Source organism: Canis lupus, chromosome 10 (genome assembly GCF_011100685.1).
Source record: "Canis lupus familiaris isolate Mischka breed German Shepherd chromosome 10, alternate assembly UU_Cfam_GSD_1.0, whole genome shotgun sequence".
NCBI lineage: Eukaryota > Metazoa > Chordata > Mammalia > Carnivora > Canidae > Canis > Canis lupus.
In genome coordinates this window covers 23,966,055-23,993,565 of record NC_049231.1, presented here as the reverse complement: position 1 = coordinate 23,993,565, position 27,511 = coordinate 23,966,055, and the positions used below count along the sequence as shown (strand labels likewise).

General features: G+C 56.7%; 1 protein-coding gene across 1 annotated transcript in view; it reads right to left on the bottom strand.

The window, feature by feature from the left end:
* The window catches only part of NFAM1 (NFAT activating protein with ITAM motif 1), a 39,004-nt gene that overhangs the window by 11,102 nt on the left and 391 nt on the right, over positions 1-27,511 (bottom strand). The window contains exons 2-4 of the mRNA XM_038550330.1: positions 11,314-11,643; positions 9,808-9,920; positions 1,299-1,397 (exon numbers count right to left, since the gene is read on the bottom strand). Of these exons, the coding sequence (XP_038406258.1) occupies positions 1,299-1,397; positions 9,808-9,920; positions 11,314-11,643 (542 nt within the window). The remainder of the gene's footprint in view (positions 1-1,298; positions 1,398-9,807; positions 9,921-11,313; positions 11,644-27,511) is intronic.

Sequence of the window (27,511 nt, the reverse complement as noted above, 5' to 3'; positions counted from 1 at the left end):
GTTATTTTCTTTATATATATGCATATATATATATATATATATATATATATATATATATATATATATTTAGAGAGAGAGAGATCTCATGTGTGTCTGTGTGTGTGTGGAGAGAGAGAGAGAGATGTTTTTATCCAACAGCTGACACGAGAATTCTTCACAGGGAGAGTACCATGAGTTGCTGGGAGAGAAGAGACAATATGGGGAAGTCTGGGGCCACGTGGGAAGCCGTGGCTGGTAGAAATTCCCAGGGGTGGAGGGGAAGGCTGGCAGAGGGCTGGCAGTGTTATGCTCTATTTGGAGTTGTTGGTGCTATAGGGACATTCCCCTTGGCTCGTCCCCATCTGTCCCCATCCTCAGTAAGCAAGGCCATATTCTGAATGCCCTCTGTGTGGACTCGAGTTTCACGTGTGTCTGGGTGGTGGGGACAGGGACAGGGACACGTACAGGCAGCCCTCGAACACACCCCCGGGGAACCCACGCAGGCCGCCCACCCCCGCAAGGCTTCACACCTCCCAGGTGAGCAGCCAAGGTCCTAACCTGGTGGCTCTAGATCTCTCAGAGTTAAGACCCCAGTTGACACTGGGTGGCATTTATTCTTCACTTGCTCTCAATGACATGTTACTTGCGGAACTGAAATGGAGCTGAAAAAAAATGTTTGTCGCCTTCCCAGCTGCTGGGCAGAGGGGCTGCGGCCTGACCGGGGCGGGGGGGGGGCGGGGGGCTCACACCCAGCGCAGGCGTGAGGCCGAGCCTCCTCCAGGTAAATAGGAAGACAGGTAGAGCTACAGGAATGCGTATGGCCCGGTCCCCTGTCTCTGTTTGAGTTCAAGAACATAGAACAATGTCTGGGGGGGGGGGGGGGGGTAGGGAGGTGTGAAGAATGGAGAAGCATGGACTGTTCAGGGCATGTGATGGTGCCTGACCTTTTCCTCTTTCTGTGATTCTTGTTGTTGCTGTGCTGCTGCTTGTGTAATAAAAACAGGAAGGAGTTGGTCGGATAAAGGAAATGTCTTCACTCCTGGCCACCGCGTGCCCTCGCAGCCCCTTGTCCCAGAAGTGGACGGGCGAGCTGGGGAGGGGAGCCCGGGGGCACCTCACAACTCCACCCGTGCCAGGGCCCGGGGGCCACACGCGTGTTCATGTTCACAGCAGTTCCCCCAGGTGGGAATGCTTGTGCCCGGTTTCCAGACCAGGAAGCCCCGAGGCTCAGAGCTCACACGGCGGCACCTCCCGAGCCGGGGAGCCCGCCCCTGCGTCAGGCCTGAGAGAGGCGGAGAGAGGCCCAGGCCTCCACTCACTGTGTAGACGGACTCCTCCGGAGGCTGCTCCTGGCGGGCGGCGGCGCTCGGGGCTGGGTCCTTCAGGGCGGGGTGCTCCCGGGGAGCCTGCATCTGTCTCTGTGAGGAAGGGAGTCAGGGCTGTCAGGGCCCGGGGTGCGCGGCCCCCCACCTCACAGACCCCACCGGGGCAGAGAAGAGCAGATTGTCAGAGGCCACCCAGGACCTCCTGCCCACCTTCCCCCCGAGGAGACCTGGCAAATGCCTCCGGGACCCGCACCAAGCCACCCATCTGCCTGCACAGACCAGAAATGGTGAAGACCCCCCACGAGGCACTGCCCAGGGACACAGGGCCAGGGTGACAGGGACCCTGGCTGCAGAGCTGACTGCGTGGGTGGTCCTGAGCAAGTGCCAGCCAGACCAGATGTCCGTCCACTCTGCCCCTGCCCTTGTCTGGGCCTCTATTCCTTCAGCGAGAACCCTCCTCTGCGAGATTGTCACAAGGACCCAGGGAGGTAATTACTCAGGGGTAAGTGCTTGGCACTCAGGTGGCACTAGGTGGCCATTGGCCGACCAACACACACTTGTCAGCCCCCTCTTTTTGGCCAGGTGCTGTGAAGGGGTGGACACGTCCCTGCCTTCCTGGAACTGAGGACCTCGTGGGGAGACAGATGATGAACACAGTTCTCCTAAAGCGTGGTTTGTGCGCTGACCAACAGGACACAGCCTCTGGCACGCTCTGGGGGACAGATGCCTTGTCTGCAGAAAGCGGTGTTTAAAATCTGAAAGCCAGGGCGCCTGGGTGGCTCAGCGGTTGAGCGTCTGTCTTCGGCTCAGGGCATGATCCCGGATCAGGGGATCGAGTCCCCCATCAAGCTCCTTGTGCAGAGCCTGCTTCTCCCTCTGCCTGTGTCTCTGCCTCTCTCTGTTTCTCATGAACGATTAAATAAAATATTTTAAAATAAATAAATAGGGATGCCTGGGTGGCTCAGCAGTTGAGCATCTGCCTTCAGCCCAGGGCGTGATCCCGGGGTCCTGGGATCAAGTCCCACATTAGGCTCCCCGCAGGGAGCCTCCCTCTGTCTGTGTCTCTGCCTCTGTGTGTGTGTCTCTCATGAATAAATAAATAAATAAATCTTTAAAAATAAATAAATTAAATTAATTGATTAATAAATAATCTGAAGGCCGGGGTGACTAGGTGGCTCAGTGGGTGAAGTATCTGCCTTTGGCTCAGATCATGATCCTGGGGTTCCAGCCCCATATCGGGCTCCCTGCTAGGCAGGGAGCCTGCTTCTCCCTCTCCCTCTTCCTGCTGCTCCCCCTGCTTGTTCTCTCTCTCTGTCAAACAAAATAAAATGAAAATAAAATAAAATAAATAAAATAAAATAAAATAAAAACAAAATAAAATAAAATAAAATAGTAAAACCTAAAGGCTGAGAAACTCCTCTGGCAGGAGAGGGAGGGGAGGCAGAGGGAAGAGCGTGTGCCAAGGCCTGAAGGTCTGGAGAAACCTAGAGACAGTCAGTGTGGCCAGAGAGAGGAGAAGCCGCCCGGATGGGCAGGGCTGAGCCAACAGTGTGGACGGTGGAAAGGATCTGAGTGCGTCAGACAGGAGGCGCAGTGATTGGCAAGCAGGGTCAAGAAGCTCATGCTGGCTGCTGTGAGCAAGGCTGGTGGTCGTGGAGGAAGGGGTGCTGGGTCTGTGGGCAGACACGGGCCTCGGGGGGACAGGGGGACGGGTGGGAAGCGGTGCAGCAGCTCCTTCCCAGACAGGGGAGGCCATCCGGACCCCCCCCCTCATCTCAGGCACCACACCGGCCACTGTGGAGGACAGCAGCCTCATCTTGGGGCAGGGGCTAATTAAAAATCCTGGCCGCCTGCCCATCCCCAGCCCGTTTACTCAGGCTTAGCTCTCCAGAGCTACTTAACTGGCAGGCAGGAGCCAGAACCACCCCGGTCACAGCCTGACGGTGGCTCAGGAGAGGGAGCCAAGGTGGGGGGCTCTCTCTGAACGCATTATGTGCCCTGTCTCCTGTGCTTCTGAACAAACCTGCGAGACAAGTCTTCATGTCACCTCTGTTCCACACATGAGGACTAGAAGGCTCAGAAAGGGCAGGAGACCTGCCTGAGGCAACAGAGCCAGGAGTGGCAGAGGTAGGATTTGAACCCAGGTCTGTCTGATTCACCAAGATGCCGACCCGACTGTCTCTGGAAGGTTTGTTTTGTTCGAACGTGTGGGTCTCATAGACAGTTAGACAGGTGCTGGCATCTGTGTGGCCCTTTACAGTTTATAAAAAAAAACCCTGAGACTTGCTCTTAGTCTCACTTAATTCTCTTTATGGCCTGAGGAAGTAGACTCCAGAGAGGGGTAAACTGAGGCCTGTCCAGCTAGTCAATGACTGCCTTTGGATGGAACCCAGATGCCCTGTTCCAAATCTAGTGGCCCGCCCCTGCACCACCTGCTTCCTGAGGCATCTGTCCCATCAGAGGCTGTGGCTGGCCTCCAGACAGCTGGGGGTCTGGTGCCTCTCCCCTCGCTGAGCCTGTCGGCCTGGACGCCGTCAAGGCTGGTGGGTGTGAGCTCCTGGGACCCGCGGTGAACAAGACCCAGGCCTGTCTTTGTGGTGCTCCTGCTGACACTGGTAGGGCTGCCAGGGATGTGGGAAGGATCCCCACGACTGCCAGGGGTTGGAGCAGACTCCTGAGGGCTTGCCCTGCCTCCCAAAGACAGGGGAAGAGCTCAAGAAAGTTGTCACAGGCCACAGGGACAAGGCCCGGGATGGCGTCAGGACAGGAATATCACACGTTGGGGACATGCGCCAGGATGGCCCATCAGAAAGTGGCCAATGAAAGTAAAAGATGAAAGCAGGTGAGCCGGGAGCCTGGCAAGGGCACTGCCACAGAAGGCGGGACCCACAGTGTCTTCCCTCGGAGCGCAGGGAAGCCGTCAGTTTGGGGAGTGGGCTGCGAGCTGGGAGGGCTGCTAAGAGGAGGAGGCAAGAGATCTCCAGGAGTGGTGCTGGGGGGGTAGTGCAGAAGAGGCCTGGGCTGTGGCACACAGGGGGTGCCCCCCTCGAAAAATCAGATGGGTGCACTTTGTGATGGGCGAGGATCCAGCCCTGCCCTCCCTGGCTACCTCGTTCCCTGTCATCAACATTTGCCCTTCCAGCTGTGACTTTCAAATGAATAAACCAATCAATGTGGCCACCAGCAGCTCAGGAAACCTGCAGAGCCTCAGTTTCCCCCTCTGTAAAATGGGAGCAATACTGTCACCTCACCCACCTCACAGCCTGCCCCCCACCCCCACTCCTCTTCCAAGGTCTCAGCACTCACTTACTAAGCCATTCCTCCCACAAGTGCTTAGCGTGTGTCAGGCTCCCCCCCCACCCCAGAGGGCTGTATCCTTCACCACCGACTGGGGGCAGGGCTGTAGGGGGGTTGGGAGGGAGCCAAGTGCAACTCTGAGGATTTTGGCCTGAGCCTCTGGAGGCCTGGCACCCTTCGCCTGGGCAGGGCTGACTCGGATGCTAAAGAGTGGTGCCCGGGACAGTGGGTGCGGGTGCCCATAGGTCTCCCAGGGTGGAGGTGGTCTGGGGCTCAGGGACAGGCCTGGGCAGTGTCGGGGGGCGGGGGTAGGGGGTGGGTGAGGAGCGTCACCCCAGGAGCAGAACAATCACTGGGGAGTGTAGGCAGAGTGGGGGGGGCGCTCCGAGGAAGGGACCTCAGACCTGTGATGGCCAGAGGCCACCACGAGGCAGGTGACCAGCACAGGACTGCCTGGGAGTCCTGCAGGCAAGGGAGAAAGTGTGCAGGGGAGGAGGGTGCCCTTAGGGAATGAGCACGGGTCGGCGATCAAGGTCGGAGGCTGCCGCCCTGGGAAGCTGGGGTGGGAGCCCTGGGAAGCTGGGGTGGGAGCCCTCCGGCCTTCTCCCACGCAGGAACCATCTGCTGTTTCTGTGCCAGCAGCAACCGGCTTCGATTCATTTACCCGCAGCCGCCGGTGCCTCTAGAGCCCTCCTTGTCTCCTCCTCCTCCCTGGCCTCCTCTCAGTCCCCAGGGCTGACTGCCTGGCCTGGTCACCGGCGGGGGTGGGGGTGGGCCTGCAAACTCTGTTCCTGCACCTCATTCAAACCATGCTGGCGAGGGGCGCCTGGGTGGCTCAGCGGTTGAGCGGCTGTCTTTGGCTCAGATCATGATCCCGGGGTCCTGGGATAGAGTCCCCCGCATAGGGCTCCCCATGGGGAGCCTGCTTCTCCCTCTGCCTCTCTCTCTCTCTCTGTGTCTCTCATGAATAAATAAATAAAATCTTATAAAAACAAAAACAAAAAGCATGCTGGCGAGCAAAGGGAAGGGCTGCCAGGGGCTTTCTGACGCTGGAGCATCATCCACAAGGTCCACATCCCAAATTCAGATCCGGTTCCAGGGAGCTCTGGGCACTTCTCCAGCTTCTGAGTTCCCTCTCCAAGGGCCCGCTCCCTCACCCTCGCTTCCGCCCCCAGGTGCCCAGAGGGAGATGGGAAGTGTCTAGGCTTTTCCTCTCACCCTGGGTCAGGCACCCAGCTGGTGCCTCATAAATGCTCTCTTCCACCCTTTCCAGGTGGGGGTGGAGCGGGGATCCACCCTTATCCCCATTTCTGGAGGAGGAAAGCAAGGCTCAGAGAGAGCTGTAGCTTGATGAGAGGGCAGGGGCTGCATCTGTCTTGCTTTCCACGGTGTCTGGCATGTAGCCCGGTGCCTGGCACGTACTAGATACTCAGGAGCTATTCCTGGAAGGAGAGAGGCCAGGAGTCGTGGAAGTCCCGCAGCAGGGGGGGGTGCTGGGCTCGGAAGTCTGGCTGGGGCTATCACCCCCTCCCCTCCTCCTCGCCAGACTTTCCTGAGCACCTACTCTGTGCCAGGTGCCTCCCTGGCCTTGCAGGACCCCAAGATCCAGTCATTACAATCCTGTTTTTGCAGAGCAGTGGAGGCTTCATGCCCACGGAAGGCACCTAGCCTGTGTGGGGGTCCATGGACCGAGTGTGGGTCCTTCATGACCCCTGCCCGAAGCACAGTCCCTGTGTCCACACCCAAGTTCCAGTAGCTGCTCCGCAGATGTTCACTGAGTGACAAATCAAGAGCCGTCCCACCTGCTACCAGCATGGGATGAGCAGTGAGGTGGGGGTGGGGGGATATATTGGGGGGTGAGAGCCAAGCTGGGCACATAGTAGGTGCTCAGTGTGTGTTGGTTGAGGTGGGCCCAGGGGCGAGTGGGCTCTGTCCTCAGCCCGGGACACGGGAGGCCCAGTGAAGCATTTCCCATCATCTTCTGTTTTCGCTGTTGAGTGGTCCCTGTGACCAGGCCAGAGGCAGGGGGCCGGGGGCCCGCGGAGGGGGCACGGCCCCCCCAGGACCTCATAGCAGAGCCTGCTCCTGGGCAGAGCAGAGTGGACTCCTTCTGCAGCTTGTCAGCAGGATGAGCGGGTCACGCCAAGTTCACGCCCCACATCTGTGGCGTCCCAAGGCAGATCACAGGACAGGAGAGGAACTAGAGGGGTACTGGGCTTGTCACCAGGCTCCGGCTCACAGATGGCAGCAAGGCAACCTCCGGAGTTCCACGGCAGATCAAGGGGTCACGTTCACCTTCTTTTCTCACCTTGGAGCCTTTTCTGGAGGAGTGATTATGTCTCCAGCCTCGAGGCAAGGTGGGGAATGGAGGCCCAGGTTCAAGTCTCAGGCCTGCGTGTCCTGGCCATGTGTGTGGCTCAGCCAAGTCCTTGGCCCTCTGACCGTGGGCTGCCTCTGCCATCCACAGGCGTCTCCCTGACACCCACCTCAGCGGGTCCTGAGCTGGAGGCACCTACCTGGAGTCCCTCCCCCGCAGCCCGTGGGCTCTAGTGCTGTGTCGCCTCCTCAGCAACTCTCAGCAGCCCCACCTTCAGCCTCTAACCTGCCTTGCTTGCCACCTCCCCAGAAGCCAACCTCGTCCCAGCCTTGGTCACCTCCGCCTGGACTAATGTAGCTCCTCATGGAGTCTCCCTTCCCCACTCTCACAGCAGCCAGAGGGTCCACGGAGATCAGATCCTATCTCACTCCTCCCCACGGCCTGCAGGACCACCCACTCACTTAGAGTACAACCAGCCAATGCCCCTCCCCTCCCGCCTCTGCTCCCTGAGCTCAGGCCGCACCCCCATGCGGGACTCTGCAGCTCCAGCCTCAGAGCACCCATACCTGCTGTTCCCCTGCTGGGCACACTCTTCCTGACGTCTGCCTGCTCCCCTCCTTCCAGGTGCAGTGTGGGGAGGCCTTTCCTGACTTTATTTAAAAGATTTTTATTGGGACGCCTGGGTGGCTCAGCAGTTGAGCGTCTGCCTTTGGCTCAGGACTTGACCCGGGGTCCCAGGGTCGAGTCCCACATCAGGCTTCCTGCGTGGAGCCTGCTTCCTCCATCTGCCTGTGTCTCTGCTTCTCTCTGTGTCTCTCATGAATAAATAAATAAAATCTTTAAAAAAAAAACGATTTTTATTTATTTATTCATGAGAGACCCGTGTCTTCGCGGTACTTACTGTCTAGCATGGAGGGCCGGCATCGAACAAGAAACCACAGGCATGGGTGACAACGAGGCAGAGACATAGGCAGAGGGAGAAGCAGGTTCCCCGTGAGGAGCCCGATGTGGGACTCGATCCCAGGACCTCGGGACAATGACCTGAGCCAAAGGCAGATGCTCAACTGCTGAGCCACCCAGGTGCCCCCTTTCCTGACTCTTAATTAAAGACACCAAGCTCCCCCATTCCCTCACTCACTCCTCTCTTAGCATTATTGTATTTTCCCCTCAACACTGACCACGTCCGTTATGCTAATTATTTATACGTTTGTTTATGGTCTGTCTCCCCTCAGCTGGAATACAAATTTGACGAAGGCAGGAATTTCTTGGGGATCAATTTTAGTCATTGCTGGAACCCCAAAGCCTAACAGGGCCTGGAATTTAGTAGGTCCTCAATATGTGTTTAATGAGTGAACACATGAATTCCCATCTAAGTGGGGGGGCTTCCTTGGGTGTAAATAGGGACCAGCCCTTTGGGTGCAAGGGCTGAGCTTTTCTTGACCCATGGAACCCCCGTGGTGGTGTGGAGCCTCTCCCACACTCAGGGCCTTCATTGACTGAGCTGATCCCCAGGTTTAGCCCCTAAGGCTGGCAAGGAGCAGAGAAGCTCTTGGTCCCTAGATGGTGGAGTACTGGCCCAAGTGGGTCTGACTGAAGCCTCCGAGGACCCAGGACAGGGACCCCTGGGGTGCTCAGTGGTTGTGCATCTGCCTTCAGCTCAGGGCTTGATCCTGGGGTCCTGGGATCGAGTCCGAATCGGGCTCCCCGCAGGGAGCCTGCTCCTCCCTCTGCCTGTGTCTCTGCCTCTCTCTCTGGGTCTCTCATGAATAAATAAATAAAATCTAAGAAAAGGGGATCCCTGGGTGGCTCAGTGGTTTGGCACCTGCCTTTGGCCCAGGGCGTGATCCTGGAGTCCTGGGATTGAGTCCTACATCGGGCCCCCGACCTGGAGCCTGCTTCTCCCTCTGCCTATGTCTCTGCCTCTCTGAGTCTCTCATGAATAAATAAAATCTTAAAAAAAAAAAAAAAGTCTAAAAAAAAAAAAAAAAGGAGCCAGGACAGAGGGTCCTAATGGCAGCTTGGAGCCGTGCTGGTCATCTTCCCCCCCAGAGCCGGGCAGAACCTGGCACCCCCCTGGGCAATGCATTCTTCCACCCAACATTTACTGAGTGCTGACCATGCCTGGGCATGCACGGAGCCATGGAAACAAGCTCAGTGTGGCCTCTGTCTTCGCGGCACTTACTGTCTGGCGTGGAGGGCCGGCATCGAACAAGAAACCACAGGTGTGGGTGACAATGAGAGTGACAAGATCCCACTGGAGAGACAACTCTCCCTGCATTGGTGTCACCGCAGCCGAGCAGGAATCAGCCAGGTGTAGAGCCGGACCCATCCACCTGCATTCCAGCCCTGATTCTGACTGTGCTTGCTGTGTGACCTTGGGCAAGTCACCACCTCTCTGGGCCTTGCTTTCCAGGGTTGTAAAATGGGAAGAAACCTCCCTCACGGAGTCACGGTGGGACACGGAGGAGAGCACATAGCAGGGTGCCTGGTAGACAGTGGCTCTTAGGAAATGCTTCTTCCTCTCTTCTGGGGTGCTGGGGATCCAGAAAGCCCTAGCCAGGGGCTCCTAATCTGACGGGCCAGTAATGGGGCTTGAGCCTTCCATTGAGTACTCATGAGGACCCATGACCTGGAAATGGCTGAAGAGCCCTGATTTTGTGCAACAAGATCCAAAGGCCCTGGGGAGTGGAAGCTGGCGGCACAGGCCCCACTATGGGGATGGCCGGGGGTGTAAGAGGCCATGAGGAACACCTGTCGCAGGCCCCCTCACCAAGGCCCACGGGGACACCATGGGGGCAGGTGGGTGGCCCTTCCGCTCCCCAGGAGGTACCCCGAAGCCACAGTGAATGAGGTGGAGGGGCAGCGCTGCTGTGCGTGTGCATCCCCTACCTTCTTCCAGAGCAGCAGAGCTGTGACCAGGATGCTCAGCGCAGTCAGGAGGCCAGTGAAGCAAAGGAGCAGGAGCTTCTGGGAGTTCTGTGGAGGTCCTCGGTACCCTGTGTCTAGGGGGGATTGCAGGGAAGCAGAGGGTTAATCACCTGAGAAAGGCTGGGTTGCTCCCCACCCCGCCAAACCCTAGGCCCCTAATTCCTATGTTCTCCTTTAGCCAGGACTCCACCTACAACACGGAACCCCCCAAACCCCCACCTTTACCAAGCTCCTCATTCCCACGCTCGCTTTTGGTGAAACCCTTTTCCGTGTTAGCTGTCTTGATTCTTTTTCTTTTTTTTAATTTTATTTATTTATTCATGAGAGACACAGAGAGAGGCAGAGACACAGGCAGAGGGAGAAGCAGGCTCCATGCAGGGAGCCCGATGCGGGACTCGATCCCGGGTCTCCAGGATCACACCCTGGGCTGAAGGCAGGCGCTTAACCGCTGGGCCACTCAGTGGTCCCTGCTGTCTTGATTCTTGTTCGGGGCAAGGACCATAGCTTTTGCTTCTGAAGTGTCCCTGCCTTGGGCTGAATCAGCCCCCTGAGAGCTGCCTGCGGGACCCTGGGCGAGTCACGTCATCCCTCGGGGCCTTCTGTTTTCGGCACGTGAAATGGTCACATGCGCAGGTGTGCTGAGGGCGGGGGGATGGGTTTGGACTGGGCCTCGCGGGTGGCTGGCCTGTACCAGGGGTAGGTGAAAGGCACAGCCCGGCCCCTCCCCTTGAGCCATCCATCCTTTTATCCCTCCCCCGCCCCCCCTCCTCCATCCATCCGTCCATCTGGCTGACAAAAAACTGCAGAGTGCCAGCCACGTGCCAGGCACATCCATGTCTGTTATTTATCAAACATTTCCTATTACCAGACAGCAGCCCCTGCCCGCAGGATCTCATTCTCCCCATAAAAGCCATGAAGCCCAGGCCCACAGCACACCCTGGCCAGCCCAGCTCGGTGGCGTTCCCAAACCCCAACCCCTACTGGTGGGAAGCACAGGGGCAGGTCACAGCATCATGGCTTTGCTGATGATAACTTTTTACAGTCATCGCTCCTTTGGGGATGTGATGAAACTAGGAACCTTTCCCAGACATATGTACATGAGCCAAGTGTTCGATCGCAGGCTGCCGCAGACACACATGTGCACGAGCCCAATTGTGTACTCACTGCCCCCCACACACACACACACATGGTGCCAGAGGGACGCTGAGCCCGAGGTGCTGGTGACTCCTCTCAGGCACCTGCCAGAGGGGGCCAGACACAGATCTGTATCCCAGGCCTCTGCCCTTCCCAGATCAAGGTAGACGTCGGCACACCTGCACCACCAGCGGCCCCCCGAGGACAATGTTCTGTTCTGCCAAAGCTGGCAGATGAGGCAGACATTGCCCATTTTAAGATTCTGTGCCCCAAATGCTGCTGTGAGAAAGCTCTGGGCCCTTAGCCCTGGGAGGAGCCCCGCGGAAGCCTCACCTCTGACCAGAATGAAGACGCCATCACTGATTCTGTGGACGTTTGGCCAGTTCACGCAGCAGTAGTAGGTGCCCGTGGCTGAAGCATTGGGCAGCTTGAGGGTGACCTGGCATTGCAGGGTGTATGTCTGGTTCTCCTTGCCCTGGGTGGGTGGGCAGTTAACCTGCTTGTTGAGGCTCCTCTGGCTCTTGAGGTCCACGTGAAAGTACCAGACTGTGAAGTCCTTGAATTCTGGGGTGTACGAGTAGGTGATTTTGCAGTTGAAGGAAACGGCCTTGTTGGCCAGGGAGACCAAGATGGGGTCACCACTGTGGGTCACCGACTGCCCTCCTGCAGGGGAAGGAAAAGGAAAGAGTGGGAGCTTACCCTCCAGGATGCTAGAGGCCCTTCTGCTGCCTTCCGAGGCCCTCAGCTCACACTCACACCTTTCATGCAGTCACTGAGTGTAGGTGTTGGGTCAGGTGCTTTACACATAGAACTTGCCATCTCCCAACACACCCAAGGCAGATATGTCAGAGCTCCACTTCACAGAGAGGAAGAGTCCGAGGGTCAGGCAGGTCAAGCTGCTAGCTTTCAATCTCTCAGCAGGTACTGAGGAGAGCTACAACCCTGCCCAAGGCAGGCAGACTCCAGACCCCACACTCCTCACCGCTCTTCTGCTCAAAGGCCAAGAAGCCACGTTGGATAAAAGCACCAGTTTGAGAAGACCCAAAGCTGCTGAAGGATGAGAAGTAAAGAGCAAGGAGGCCGGAGACAAAATAAAGGAACCCTTCCCGGCAGGACGAACTCCCTGGCAGTAGACACACAGAGGGGAGCCATGGCTCTCCCCAGCCTGAAGGAGGAGGCACGGCAGGCATCAGCAGACACAAACCTTGCCCCGGATCTGAGCTCGGAGAAGACTTTGTCAACACAGAGGTAGCCGTTTTGGGCACAACCAGAACATTCGATGACCGTTACAAAGGCGGGTCTGTGGGAGCCTCCTTCCTCTCTGGATACCTGGACACCCGTCCTCATCACAGGCCCCTGGGAAACCCATTTGAAAGCTCCACAGCAGGGCAGCCTGGGTCGCTCAGCGGTTTAGTGCCACCTTCAGCCCAGGGCGTGATCCTGGAGACCCGGGATCGAGTCCCACGTCGGGCTCCCTGCATGGAGCCTGCTTCTCCCTCTGCCTGTGTCTCTGCCTCTTTGTCTCTGTGTCTCTCATAAATAATAAAATCTAAGAAAGAAAGAAAGAAAGAAAGAAAGAAAGAAAGAAAGAAAGAAAGAAAGAAAGAAAGAAAGAAGCCCACAGCAGCCCCTGCCGGGCCGGGCCTCCACCCTCCTGCGGACTCCCGAGGCGCAGTCGGACTCCAGGCCCGAGTCAGCAGCGGCCACCTCTCACCCCCAGACTTCAGCCCACAGGCCCCCTCAGCCTACACGGGCCTCGTCCCCTGCCACCTTCCTGCTCCCGCGGCCGAACAGCAGACAGGTCTAAATTGAGGTCAGCAGCAGGCAGCCAAGAACACGCCGGCCAGGTTGTTAATCGGGAGGAGATCATGCATTTGAGATGCTCGAGGGAGCTGCTAGATTTATCTTGTTGGGGAAGGGGAGGCGCGGGTCCCCCTGCCCGTGATGCGGGGCCGGCGTGAGGCCAGGCTGGACTCTCCTCTGGGCTCCTCTGTTGAGCACTGGGTGAGGTCAGGTCCTCTGGAAGACTTGGGGACAGGACAGAGGTGACCCTCTAAACCAGTCAATCCCCTGAAGCTCTGGCCACTGATATTTTGAGATTCCTATCAAGTAACTAAAGAGATTGCCCCTCCTCCAAAGAACTAAGGCGGTGACAGTTCCAGGGAATCGGCCGGATGTCCCAGCGGACTGGCTTCCTCGTACTGCATTAATATGATGATGCTGGGACGCCTGGGGGGCTCAGCGGTTGAGCGTCTGCCTTTGGCTCAGGTCGTGATCCCAGAGTCCTGGGATCGAGTCCTGCATCAGGGTCCCCGCAGGGAGCCTGCTTCTCCCTCTGCCTGTGTCTCTGTGTCTCTCTCTCTCTATGTGTCTCCCATGAATAAATAAATAAAATCTTTAATATTAATAATAATAAGACGATATTCACACATGGAGAAGCCACTGAGCTGGCACCCACGGCCCTGCTCCTGTGGTGGGTGGGACAGGAAGAAGTTCACAGGTGCTTTGTGTCTCTGGCTCTACTGCAGGGTGGCTGTTGTGGCTTAGCTATGACAACACGTTCGATCTGTCGTCAAAACAAGGAGCAGTGACTCAGGGCTGAGGTTTGCCTGAGATGCGGCGGCCAGGGCTGGGATGCGGCAGGTGGAGAAAGGGGTGGTTGTGTGACCCCAAGTAAGGACGAGGGGCCAGAGGGCTGAGATGGATGTTATTTGCCCTGCCCAGCAAGGCCGCCTCCTTCCCTGCCTCCCCAAAGTGGCTACTTCCCCCTCTGCCTCCACCCCTGCAGGCCCCTCTGCCTGGACCTCCCACCTCTTCACCTGGCCACCACCTACCTAGTCCCCCAGACTCAGCTCGGGAAGCACCCTGACTTCTAGCCACATTCTCTGGTGTGGCTGTCCAGGCGGCCCAGGCAGGCGGAGCCAGGCCGGTGCTTCCTGCTGGGGGTCAAGAGGATGGAACTGGACCAAAGCCACCAGGAAAGTGACCCACCAGGGCTGGCACGGAGGCCTCTCCACCTCCCCTGGGGCCTCCTGCTTCTCTCCTCCGTGTGTCTAGGAGGCCTAGGGAGGCTGGACACCATCAGGACTGCAAGGCTACCTTCCTGTTTGTCCTGGCAGGAAGATACCCATCCAATTGTCTGAAAATAATTCTCTGCATTATGGGGTGCCTGAGTGGCTCGTGCTGAAGCATCTACCTTCACCTCAGGTCATGATCTTGGGGGTCCTGGGGTGGAGCCCACTGTCAGGCTCCCTGCTCGGTGGGGAGTCTGCTTCTCCCTCTGCCCCTCCTGCTCATGCTCTCTCTCTCTCTCTCAAATAAATAAGCAAAATCTTTTTTAAAAATTTTCTGCATTTGAGGTATCTTGTTAGAAAATGATGGAATGTGTCAGTGTGATTAAGCCAATCTTTACAATTTGGGGGACCTATAAAATTAGATGACTATTGTTCTGTGTTCTTCCAGGATTCAGTATTTTAAGGTCAGAGGGTTAGGATCATGATGGCAGTATGTGGCCCCGGCTCGGATCTGCCCTGGAGGAGAGCCTGAGACCTCAGGAGAAACCACAGACTCCAAGAGTGAGGAGGGAAGCAGTCTCTGTCGATCTGGAGGAACAACCAGTCTAGGGACAGCAGGTAAAAAATGAGAGGGAAGGAGGCCTGCCGTGGCCGACAGGAGCCTGGGTTCGGGCCCGATGCTGCAGCCCATTGTCTCCACTGCCCCTTGTTTTCTGGAGGGTGTTAGCACCCCAGAGCTGGGACCGCTGCAGCCCAGCTCCCACTCCCCTCCTAGACCGAGCCTCCAACACACCCACTCTGGGGTGCAGGCTACTCCAGCTGGCTGCTAAGTGTCCCCCCCCATTAAGGCTCAGTGCTATAGACAGATCCACAGTAACTCCCGTGTCCACAAATGGTTTTCAGCTACCATTTGTTGAACCCCCAACAAACATTTAAGGAGTACCAGTTAGGTCACAAGCCCCATCCCAGGCCTGGAGGGGCTCCCTGCCCTGGCATCACAGAAGCAGAGGGAGCCAGGGGTGGGAGGGCTCATAGGGAGGGTACTACTAATCCTGTCTGGATGTGTGGGAGGAGGACTTATGGGAGAAGGGACATGCTGGTGACCTGGAGCTCTGGAGGTCACCAGGGAACGGAAAGCAAGCACATGCATGGATGGCAGGGCCAGAAATGGCCTGAGCATAGAAGGGAAAGAAAATACATAAAAAACATACTCTGGCTGGGCACGACACAAGCCCTCTGTCAACCAAACACCACAACAATCCTTTGAGACAACATTTGCAGCCCCGTTTTGCAGACAAAAGACCCAAGAGGGTCTTAGAGGCCCAGCGGCCCAGAGCTCCCGAGTGGTGGAGTGGGATCTGAGCCCAGGCCTGCCTGTGCTGAGAATGTAAAACCAGCCCCCAGGGCTAGCAGCTCAGACTTAGGCGAGTGTGGCCTGGCACAGGGCTGGGAGCCCTCACAGTGACACCAAGCACCGTAGACGTCAGCTGCTGAAGACGGGTTCGTGGGATTCCTGGCACAAGCCACGTCTTTTCACAGTTGGTGGCCAGGTGGCCGCATGACAGAGAGCAGGGGTCACTTGGCCTGCCTTTTGTGCCTAGTTCTCACCCCAGACCCAGAGAGGCTTCACCAGGACCCTTCCCAAGCTTGCAGTGTGTCCCCTGAATGCACAGTGGCTGGTACCCACCTCGCACCTGGTGGCGGTTGTATCACACTCTGTCCCTTGTTCAGGCAAAGGGGTATGTCCCCCATGGAACAAGGTGGGTCAGCACGGAGTGAGCTGGCTGGGGATCCTCTTAGATTCTGCTCATGGGCCTCCAAGAGGGATACACAGCCCAGGGAGGAGGACCAGGGGGATTTGGATTCCTGGAGGGAGGCAGAGCCACAGGAGCCCGGATGGCACACCCCAGTGACCCACGAGAGGGGGTCCACTGCAAGCCCTGCGAGGACCCAGAGCACAGGGCCAGCTATCCACAGCACCTGACCAGCAGGGCTCCCTTGCCCTCTCCCTGCTCCTTCCCAGTCCCCTGTCTCCACCCAGCTGACACAGGGAAGGACCGGGAGGGGGTCTGGGGGGAAGAAGGGAAGAGGCCCCTCACCTCTTCCTCTCACACAGGTCCCAGATGCCGCCTTCAGCATGCATCAAGTTCAGCCTTTGGGGGAGCATCTGGGTGCCCAGAGGTTGAGGGTCTGCCTTCAGCTCAGGGCGTGATCCTGGGGTCCTGGGATCGAGTCCCACATCGGGATCCCTGCAGGGAGCCTGCTTCTCCCTCTGCCTACGTCTCTGCCTCTCTCTCTGTGTCTCTCCTGAATTATTAAATAAAATCTTAAAAAAAAAAAAAAAGTTCAGCCTTTTGGCTGTTCCTCTGGTTAGAGAAAGGAGAACCAGGACTTGGTATTGACTGTGAGTGACCCCAGGGCAGAGTGCCTGGAATAGGCCAGGGTGGCTGGGCTTTCCCCCAGGCGCTGGGGCACAGGCCCCGATATGAAAGGCCTAAAGGGCCCCAGGAGGAACACAAAGTTGCTCTGCTGAGAATTCTCCAGGAGGCGGGTGGGTTCTCCGTGCAGCCTGGGCCAGGACAGGTACAGGGAAGAAAATGCAGCCGGGAGCCTGGCTTGTTTTCTGCAGGGAGATGGTTCATTCAGTTCACGAGCTCCCTGCCTGACAGGGAGAGGGCCTGGAGGTGGCCGAGGGCAGCGCGGAGGAGGGGATGCGGGCAGGTGGATCCCCCACCTGCTCATGTAACTGCTCTTTCCTGCGCAGAAGGAGAGAAAGGAGGAGCCGGAGGGGCGGGGAGAGTCCGAAGGCTAGGGGTGGGGATGGGGGTGGAGCGTGGGCCTGCGTGGATGTGGATGATGGTGCCGCGCAGAGAAGAGGGCCCCCCTGGTGGGTGCAGTCCAGGAGGGAAGAGCAGGAAGGGGAGGAGCAGGCCCAGCCAGAGGACCTCGTTCCTCAGGGCCACCACCCCAGGCCAGCCCTGCCCTCGAGCTTGTGACACCTAGGGCATCCCCAAGCCCGTCCTCCCCACCCCTCCCCACTGCAAGCACAGATGGTTCCCCAGGGCAGCGCAGGCTATGCTGCTTTGCAGGAGAGTGTTTTTAGGGAAGGCGTGTCTTCCATCCCTCACTTCTCAGCAGCTCCAAGGACTGCTACAAAGCCTGGGACCCCGCCAGATATATGGGGGTGAGGGGTGCCTGGGAAAAGCCTAGTTTCTACTTTTTTGAAAATTTATTTATTCTTTATTCAGAGAGAGGCAGAGAAACAGGCAGAGGGAGAAGCAGGCTTCCTGCAAGAAGCCCGATGCAGGAATCGATCCCAGGACCCTGGGATCATGCCCTGAGCCAAAGGCAGATGCTCAACCGCTGAGCCACCCAGGTGTCCCAAAAGCCTAGTTTCTTGAGGCATCAGGCCTGGGTTTGGATCCCTGCTCTGCCACCCAAACGCTGTGCAAACTTGGGCAGGTGGCTTTCTATCTCTGAAGCTTGATGTCTCCCCAGAAAAATGGGAGAACAACAAAGCCAACCTTACACGGTTGGCATGGGACTAAAAGGAGCCAGGAACAGTCAGAGGCTGCCACAGGGCCAGGCTGCCTTTCCCCAGTGACAAGAAAGAGGCAAGGGAGTCGGATGAGTCCTGAGTCCTCACTGAGTCTGGAAAGGCAAATGTCCCACGTAAGTGACAGGCCTGCAGTGCAGGGCACATGCAGCATGGAGTGGCCTCCAAACATGACAGCCTGTCTACCACCTTGGGCCCTGGCCTGGCCTGGACGCAGGGGAGTGGGTGACCCCCTGGGGTGCAGACCCTGGGCCTGGTCCTCAAGGCTACCCTGGCAGGTGTTCAGTGTGTAAGTACAGGAGCTCTGAGCCCAGAGGACCGTCCCCCCAGCAGCCTCCACTGCTCTTCCCCCATCCTGCTTGTCTGTGCCCTGGCTGGGAAAGATTCCGTCTACCACCTGCTGGCACCAGATCCTTCCCTTTCTGGTTCTTCTTTTGAATCTGTGGCCATTTGAATGGTGCTCTTGAGGGGTGGCTGGGGGTGCCCCACTCCCACCCTGGCCCAGGGACCACATGCTGAGTCCCTGGGGGGAGAGATTCATAATCAAAGAACTTGCCTGGATGTAGGAAGGATGCCCACCCTGTCTGCCCTCCCCACACCCTACACAACGCACCCCCCGTCCACCTGCCAGCTCCAGAATCCAGGCTTCTCTCCACGCAGCCAGAGACCTGCCTGGCGCTGCTCCCGAGGGAACCACAAACACCTTGCTGACCTTGCTGGGTGCCCACCAGAGGAGACCCAGGAAGGATTCTGAAATCAATTTACATGGTGAGGACAAGCAGTTCAAAAAAATAGAACAGGAAGCATTTTGTGTGTAATAAGGGTACTTTTTGTGACCTTCTGGCTCTAGTTACAGTCATACAACCAGGTTCAGACAGGGTCATACTATAACATGCATCCCTTAACTTTGGATCACCTTTAAAAAAAAAAAAAATTGCAAGTCCCTGGATTGGAAGATCCAGTCTATGCCTCCAGCTCCCCTTCACCCACTATCCGGCAGACGCCAGGCCTGCCAGTCTCTGCAGCCTTTGCCTACGTTATTCCCGCTGCTCAGAAAGTCCTCCTGTTCCCTTCCTCTCCCAGGACTGTGGGATCACCCTCTACATCTGAAGGACTCCTTTCCTTCCTGAGCCACTGCGGGGTACATGGGTCCCCTGCCCTGAATTGACTCTCAGGTGTTGCTGTTAAGCCACGTGATGATAAGCACTGGTATCTCTGGGACACACACCCCTTTTACAGATGAGAAAACTGAGGCTCTGAGAAAGGAAGAGGTTTGCCCAGAAGCACAGCCAGTCAGTGGCGAGGATGTGATTTTAAGCTGGGTCCCTTTGGGTCCTTACCCCCATGCTCTTAACCCCTGCTCTGTGGCATGATTTTTAAATCCGAAAGCAAGAAAAAGAAAACATTTCTCAAATGAAAGAGCTGCACCCCTTTAAAGGGAGCTAGAAATTCAGAAGCCAGGAATGCCTGGGTGGCTCAGCGGTTGAGCATCTGCCTTTGGCTCAGGTCATGATCCTGGGGTCCTGGGATCAAGTCCTGCATCGGGCTCCCTGCATGGAGCCTGCTTCTCTCTCTGCCTGTGTCTCTGCCCCTCTCTCTGCATCTCTCATGAATAAATAAAATCTTAAAAAAAAAAATTCAGCAGCCATTTCCCTAGATTTGGGTTATCTAATAGGCAGACAGGTCCAGCAGCGTATGGTATCTTCAGACCAAGGTACTCATCAGAACTGACCCTTCAGCTTAAGGGGGAACAGCTTCGAGGAGGGCCTGTGGCTCCCAGAGCAGAAGCAAGTGGCCACACGAGCCCTCTACAGACCCGTCCCTTGGCAGCACCAGCCAAGTGTCCAAAGGGCCAGCCATGTCCCCCCCTTCACCGCAGCGACGACACCCCCCACACCCAGAATCTGGCCCTCCCTCCCACCCCCCGCACTCCCCGGGGCTGCCCTGGCCTCCTCGCAGCCCCTGTGACCCACCAACTCGGGGCCCAGGCCTGGGCCCCAGGTCTCCCCTCTGCCTGGAACGCCAGCCCGCCTGGGGCCCAGAGCATGAGCATCGGCATCCTCAGCCAAGGGTGTGAGAGTCCACACGTGCCGATCAAAGGTATCCATTCCAACTCGGGTCGATTCTAAAGGAAAGCACTTTGATTCCCCAGCTGCAGAAGAAAGCAGTTCCCACGGTTTTTATTTTAGGCATGGAGTTTTGCCCTCCAATTTAATGCTGGCATTTCTCAGAGCCATGCCTTTTTTTTTTTTTTTTTTTTTTTTAAGGCCCATCTGAAGAAGGGCTGCTGGGGAGACAGAGATGTGGGGTGCTGGTTTTATCACAGGGCTCTGGCCTGTGCCTGAGCGTGAATCCCAGGTGCCGCAGAAAACCGGGTGAGTCCTTCAGGACACACGCATCAAACACAACGGCGCGTGGCCAAGTGGCTGATTAGGGAAAAGCGTGTCGCAGGCGTCGGAAGGCAACCTTTGAACAGAGAGAGTGTGTTATGAGGCTTTTAGCGCCGATGCCCTCGGAACACTGCCATCAGGCTGGCTGTCACATCTTTCAACACCTCTGAATTACACAGATGCAGAGGGACGCGGCCTGCCTCGGGGGCCATGGCCACAGCCTTCCCGCGCTCCGTTCTAGAGCCTCCAGACTTTGGGCCCCGGGTGCACCGTGGCCACGCAGAGACACGAACCAAGTGCAGAAATGTCAAACGTTTGGTCCCAGAAACGTAGAAGCTTCTTGGGCATTGATTGGCATTCGTAAAGCAGCCTCCTTCGATGGGTTTGAAAAGGCAAGTTTCTCAAACTCTGCAACACGCTTGAGGCTGTGGTCTGCAGGAGACTCAGTTTCTCCCTTTATGCCCTCCTCCGCCCTCAAGAAGGGTGTCAGGATGGGGTGGAGATGGCGATAGCACCAAAGAGGCCGAGTTGGGGTCCCGGTCCTCGTCCCTGGATGGGTGTGGAAGAAACAGAGCAAGGGGGTAGACCCCACCAGGGCACCCCCTGCAGTGTGTGTCCACCCAAAGTCCTGCCAGGGAGGGCCGTCCTGCCACTGGGCAGAGCTCTCTGACAAAGCTGAAGGTGGGGAGACAAAGGGAAGTCTCAGAGTCTGCAGAAACCTAGAGGAGGGGAGCCAACCCCGCTGGGCGGGGGCAGAGGTTTCCAGGAGGGGCCAAAGACTCTTGGACTGGGTCTTTATTTATTTGTTTGTTTGTTTATTTTTAAGATTTTATTTACTAATTCATGAGAGATACAGACAGAGAGGCAGAGACACAGGCAGAGGGAGAAGCAGGCTCCATGCAAGGACCCTGATGTGGGACTGGATCCCGGGACCCCGAATCACGCCCTGAGCCAAAGGCAGATGCTCAGCCAACTGAGCCAGCCAGGTGCCCCTGGTCAACAATTCTTCATGTAAGTGAACCGTGCTCACTGTAGAAGTTCTAGACACCACAGCAAAGGATAGAGAACGCTGAAATTGCCTGCGGTCCTGCCACCCTGACATCGCAGGTGTGGACCTTGGGATGAGTTTCCCACATCTCACTGTACGGAGCTGGACTTTGATACAAGACTAGCAGGCAGCCAGGTTGGGGGGGGTGTGCAGAGAGGGGGTTTCAAGTGCAAAAAGCTCTCAATGAAGCTTCTAGAAGTCTTGAAACAAGACTCCTGTTGCCATTGGTAGTTGAGGGACTCAAAAGGCACAAGGGGAGTTCTAGGGGTGGTGGTGGGGCGGCTCTGGGAGGTGGGAGGACGGGGAGGGGCCCAGTGTTGTCCTGGAAACCCAGGGGGAGCCTCGGTGGACAGAATGCCAGGCAGGGAATTGACAGGATTACATGTGTGTTAGAAAGATAACAAGAAGGGGGCGCCTGGGTGGCTCAGGCGGTTAAGCGCCCAACTCTTGATTTCAGCTCAGATCATGATCTCAGAGTGGTGAGATCGAGCCCCATGTCGGGCGCCCCACTGGGTGTGATGCCTGCTTAAGATTCCCTCTCTCCCTCTCCCTCTGCCCCTCCCCACCTCTACAAAAAGAAAGATAACAAGCGAGATACTGTAGTTCCAGTCTTTATCTGCCTAACACCCTGGCATTAGGGACTCATTCTGGGGCTTGGGACCCCTCCCCCTCTGGCCTCCTTTTCAAATATAAATGCTTCTGGGTGTCAACACACTAACTCCTCCTGAGGCCGCCTTCGCCAGATCACTTTTATCCTGACTTCTCCTAAATCTCTCTCTCCCCAAAGATCCAGCACCCTCAGGCACAAAATCACTCACTGGCCCCCATCCTCCCACAGTCTCTGCGGTGCCAGCCCTGTCCTTGCCTCCTGTCAGCCTCCTCCCTCCCTTAGCAAGAGGAAGTCAGCAAACACCTGGAGGCTAAGCTTTGGCTTCTTTCTGGCCTTGACCCTCACCTGCAGGCACCTCCTTTGACCTTTCCTCCTCCCCCCAGAGCTCCCCAGCCAGCACCTTCTCTCTGCCCATTCTCTGGCTTTTCGCACAGAGCCCACTTCTCAACGTTGAGTACTGGTTCCCTGGTGCTGTCCACACCCTTACCTGCCCAGGTGAGCACTGTCATGCCCTTCATACCTCTAAGCTCCTGACTCTCAGAACCACAGGTGAGGGCAGTCCCGGTGGCTCAGCTGTTTAGCACCGCCTTCAGCGTAGGGCAGGATCCTGGAGTCCCAGGATCGAGTCCCATTGTCCGGCTCCCTGCAAGGAGCTTGCTTCTCCCTCTGCCTGTGTCTGTGCCTCTCTCTATATGTCTCTCATGAATAAATAAATAAAATCTTTTAAAAAAAAAAAGAACCAAAGGTGAAAGCCCTGGCAGGGCAGGCCGGGTTTGTGGGGGACCAGGAGAGTGGGCACCACAGAAAAGATAGCAGAGTTTGACTTTGACCAACAGGTTGGAGTCACCACGTGAGCAAGTGAGAGGACCCCTTCCAGGAAAAGGGAGCAACAGGATAAAAAGCTTAGGGGCAGGCAGTCATCCAGCATGGCTCCAAAGTGGGGTGTGGGAGTCCCTCGAGGCGGGGGCCTGGAGGAGAGCTATGCTACAGCAAGGGGCCAGCTGATGGCAGCAAAACAGTCTGCTGTCGTGCTCCAGGGACCCATGAGGGATTGTCCATGTGCAAAAGGTTGTCTGGTTCAAAAAGGGAGTTACTGATTCAAAGAGCACGGACGCTGGGGCACCTGTATGGCTCAGTAGGTTAAGCAGCCGACTCTTGATTTCAGCTCATGATCTCAGGGTCATGAGATGGAGCCCCCAGGGTCAGGCTTCTTGCTCAGTGGGGAGTCTGCTGGAGATTCTCTCTCTCCCTCCCTCCCCCTGCCCCTTCCCCTGCTCAAGTGTGTGCACACACTCTGTCTCTCATAAATAAATCTTCAAAGGGCAGGTACCCTTTTAAGTTTTTAAATTTTGAGATGAGTTGCCGGGTGGCCTTCAGAAATATGCCTTCGAGAAAAAAAAAAAAAGAAATATGCCTTGGACCCTATAACCAGCGCTGCAGGCAATGCCTCTGCTGACTCTGGGAAGCTAGCCTGCCTTGCCTTAGGTTGTGCTCACGTGGTGCCCCCTTCCCTGGCCCACCAGCAGCAAGCACAGATCTGGCCCGGAGCCTCAAAGGGGCTCTGGGTTCTGACCTCATTCTCTTCCCCACAGTCCACACAGTTGAGCAGATGCACACCAGGTTCATCACACCTCCTTTAGAGGCATCCTGTCCCCAAGGTTGAGGGGCCTGGTGCCAGGTCTGAGGGCTACTGCTGGTTCTGGATGTGCCTTCCTGATACCCCTGGCAAGAGGCCTGCATAGCTGTGTGTTGAGTGTCCTGACAGTGGGAGCTGATGACATGGCCAAGTCGCCCACAACTCAAGCCCAGGTCCTACCCTCTTAGAACTCCTCCTGGGGTTGTCTGTGGCTGAGGAGCTGAGTCCATCCCACTCTCTTTGGTATCTCCTGGGCATATCTCTGGGTGCCAGGCATCGTGCTAGGAGTTGAAAAATTGAAGCAAGAAATTGAACCCTGCATTTCCAGCCCGCCGAAGCTCTCAGTCCCCACAGGGAGGCAGACAGCCTGGGAAGAAGCAGCCTTCGTGGGAACACATGCCCCCAGAGGCATCGGACACATGTGGGCCACAGACATGAAGCACCTGAGATGTCAGTCGTCGCTAAAGAAATTGCAGTATTTCCATTCACAGGGACACTCCGCAGCAGGGGTTGACACACGTGTTCCGTAAAGGGCCAGGTAGTAAATATTTCACACTTTGCAGGTCATATGGTCTCTCTCGCAACTACTCAACTCTGCCGATGTCGGTGACAGCAGTCATAGATGATCTATGAATGAATGAGCGTGGCTTTGTTCCAATAAAACTTTATTTAGGGACCCTGGCATGTGAATATTGTATAATTTCCACGTGTTGTGAAATAATCCTCTTTTGATGTCCGTCCAACCATTAAAAAAAAAAATCTAAAAACCGCGCCTAGCTCCAAGGACATTCCAAAAGGCAGAAGGCTGGATTCCGCCCTGGGGCCGCCGTTTATGATCCCTGCTCATGAGCAACGAAAATATACAAACTATAGCCACACTGTCACCTGGATGGATCTTTAAAAAAAAAAAAAATCACTCTGAGTGAAAGAAGCAGGTCACAAAGGAATACACCGCATCTCTCTGATGACACAAAGTTCAAAACCAGGCAAGATTAATCCATATCATTCAGGGACACGTACGGGATAAAACCATAAAGAGACGCCAGGAAGCAATTGCCCTAAGAGTCGGGATGGGAGAGAGGGGTGTCCAGGGGGCGGCCACGGGGCCGAGGGCTCCGGAACCCTGCAGCATTCTCCGGGTGGCAGTCACACGGGACTTTGTTTTCTGATATTTATTGTACTTTGCTGTATAGGTACGATAGCTGACAGCTTACAAAGAGGAAGCAATAACAATAGGGCCAACCAGAAGAGCATCCGAACCCCTACCTGACAGGCATTTATAATCCACCTGGAAGATAGCCCAGTGGGATTCGCATCCCACTGCTTCCGAGAGACCCTCCTCTCCCGACAACGTGGGACTGAACCTCTCCCCTCCCCTCCCCCGGCTCTGCCTTCTGACCTCCCCGTCTTTATTCACGCTGCGCCTGCCACCCACCCACCTGCTCCCCTCCTCCCCCTCTCCGCTCCCAGGCCCCCGCGAACACTCCCCCTGCCCCACCTCCAGCGGAGAGGTGCTTCTCTCCGCCTGCCTCGAAAGCTCTTTATTGGGATTAGACAAAGATGAAAAGCAGAGGCCAATCCTGGCAGAGGCTCGGAGCTGCGGGAAAGAAGGCGGGAGGCTCCTGAACATCTTTTGGACAACAAAGAGAGCTGTGACACCTGAGTCCGGAGCAAAGGGGGCAGGGAGCAAACCTGCATCGGTAACTCTCTCCTTGGGTCAAGTTGGGTCACATTCTCTGGGTGAGCCTCAGCCTTTGCACCAGGCTGAGAGTAAGGGTTGTTCACCTCCGGGTCCCCTCACCCCCCAGGGCCTAGAACCCGTACTCCTCAGTGGATATTTGAGAAATAAATACAGCCCGGAGTTCTGGGAAGGCCAAGTTCTGACATCTGCTGAGGATGCAGAGGCTCAGAAAGGTTAAGGGACTTGTCCGAGGTCACACAGCAGGCAGTGGAAGAAGGTAGGACCTGAGCCTGGTCCGCTGGGCCCCAAAGCCCTTGCCCTGTAGAAGCAGGGCTCGAGCAGATGCACAGCGAGCGGCTCCCAGTCTGGGGTTCGGATGACTCACCTCTGGGGGTGAGCAGTTGCCCACGAAACCACAAGTGGCTGCGAGACCCTTTGAGCAAAGTAGAATTTACGGAGAGCTCGAAACACTGGAGGGGAGTGGGCCTGAGACCCGGCTCACGACAGGAGGAGGAGGGTTGGGAGCAAGGGCAGTCCTGGGACACCATCCCACAGTGCGCCAGAGGCCACCGGCAAGGTCACAGGGACCCCAGATTGGCTCTGCTAGGCTGGAGGGTAGCTGACATTCTCTGAGCCCCGTCCACGTGCCCGAACCACTCAGTCTCAGGGGGTGACACAGGGAGGTCCTACTACCGCACCCATTTAACAGAGGAGGCAGTTGAGGCGCAGAGACATCAGGAACCTGCCCAGGCCCCTGCGGTGAACATCAGCGCCTAGATGGAAAGGCAAGCTGATTATGCCCTGGCGTATGTACCCAACACGCATCAGGGAAGTGGCACGCTGTCCCTCCGCTTCACGGACAGACAGACAGAGTGAATCAGGGCAGGGGCAGGACCAGGAGTGACTGTGCTCTCTGCTGTTCCAGGAGGTTCCAGGGGACCCTGAGGGTTTTTCACCTCTTGTGAAAGAGCAGACTTTCTCTTTTGTACAACCTTTGCTGCAATACTGGGGGTGGGGGGGGGAGGATCCTGCTGTTTTATTTACAGTTAAGACGGTTACAAAAGCGCCTCTTAGCGCAGTGTCCCCGCAAAGTGTGGTCCGCCTGCTGTTACCCAGGTATGCTGGGTCCCTTCTGGGGAGGAGGGGCCACGCCAAAAGAAATGATACTAATTTGAGGGAAATTAAGTTGGAAATGACCCAGTTGGATGCACTGTCACCAACAAGCTGCATTTCCTCGGGCCATCTCGTCACTGGCCATCTCTGGGAGGGAGCAGGAAGGGACGCAAGGTGTGCAAGATGAAAGGGGATGATGTCACAAGGGGCCCAGCCCAGGAGCCTGCAGTAGGGACCACAGTCAGCTCTTGCCTCCCTGGGGGAGGGAAATTTTTCTATGAGGAATGTTCTTTTTTTTTTTAAGATTTTATTTATTTATTCATGAGAGACACACAGAGAGAGGCAGAGACACAGGCAGAGGGAGAAGCAGACTCCTCGCAGGGAGCCCAATGCAGGACTCGATCCCCCGACCCAGGATCACGACCTGAGCCAAAAGTAGATGCTCAGCCTTCAATGGCTGAGCCACCCAGGCATCACATAAGGAATGTTCTCTACAAAGAAAGCCAGAGAGGAGCCCTGGGGCTCACTGCCAAGGGTCCTGGCTTAGGGTTCAGGCTGACTCAGGTCTAAACCTGACCTCCACTCATTGTCTAGATCTTTACTGTTTATGCTATTAAATGAAAGGCAGAGGATGAAGCAGAGTCGGGAGCCCTCCTGGAAGCCTCAGAGAAGACCAGGTGAATAGGAAGAAAAACATCTAGGCTGCACAGCAGGGTGGGGTGGGGGATCCAAGGAACCCCAGGGGGCCAGGGCTGCCCAGGGAGGGACTGAGCTGCAGGGAGGGACCCCAGTGAGGGCAGCCCCAGTGAGGCAAACCCTTGGGGGTGTCCCCCCAACCTGCTCAGCCAGGGATCTGGATGGACTTGCCCCATGGCACATGCCCCCAGGCCTGGCTTGGATCCAGGCCACCCAGTTTCTGAGCGGATCTGGGACCAGGGAAGGGGGTGCAGCATTGGCCCTGGAGAAAGGCATAAGCTCCTGTTATAAAATAACATAAGGTGGCCTCTGGGTGACTTCAGGAAGTGGAGACTGCCACCCCTTCTGGCAATAGTGACAATTTTGTGTCCCAGGGCACAATGCTTCTGTTGGCCAGCCCTCGGCCACCCCCGTCTCCCTGGTTAGCACTGGGAACGAGGCCGAGGCTGACCCTGCCGCTTGGCAGGGACAACGCGGTGACTCCACCATCAGATTCCTTGGGGGCAAGCTGTCCCTCCCCACCGGCCCCACACCTATCCTGACGCCCCCCCCCCCCCCCCCATACCGTGTTGAAGGCCCAGAGGTCAGGCTGCGGGAGGAGGGCTGTTAACACAGCCGGGAGGGGGGAGCGCTGCCCCCACCCCTGTAAAAGCCACCTTGGCGAGGCATTAGCTAAACATCTCCTGGCTCCCCGAAGGCTTCCCCTGTGAAGTCTGCAATGTTCAAACGCAACCAGCAAATCTCCCGAGACAGGTCCCCAGGAATTAGCTGCACCGGCAGATGAAAG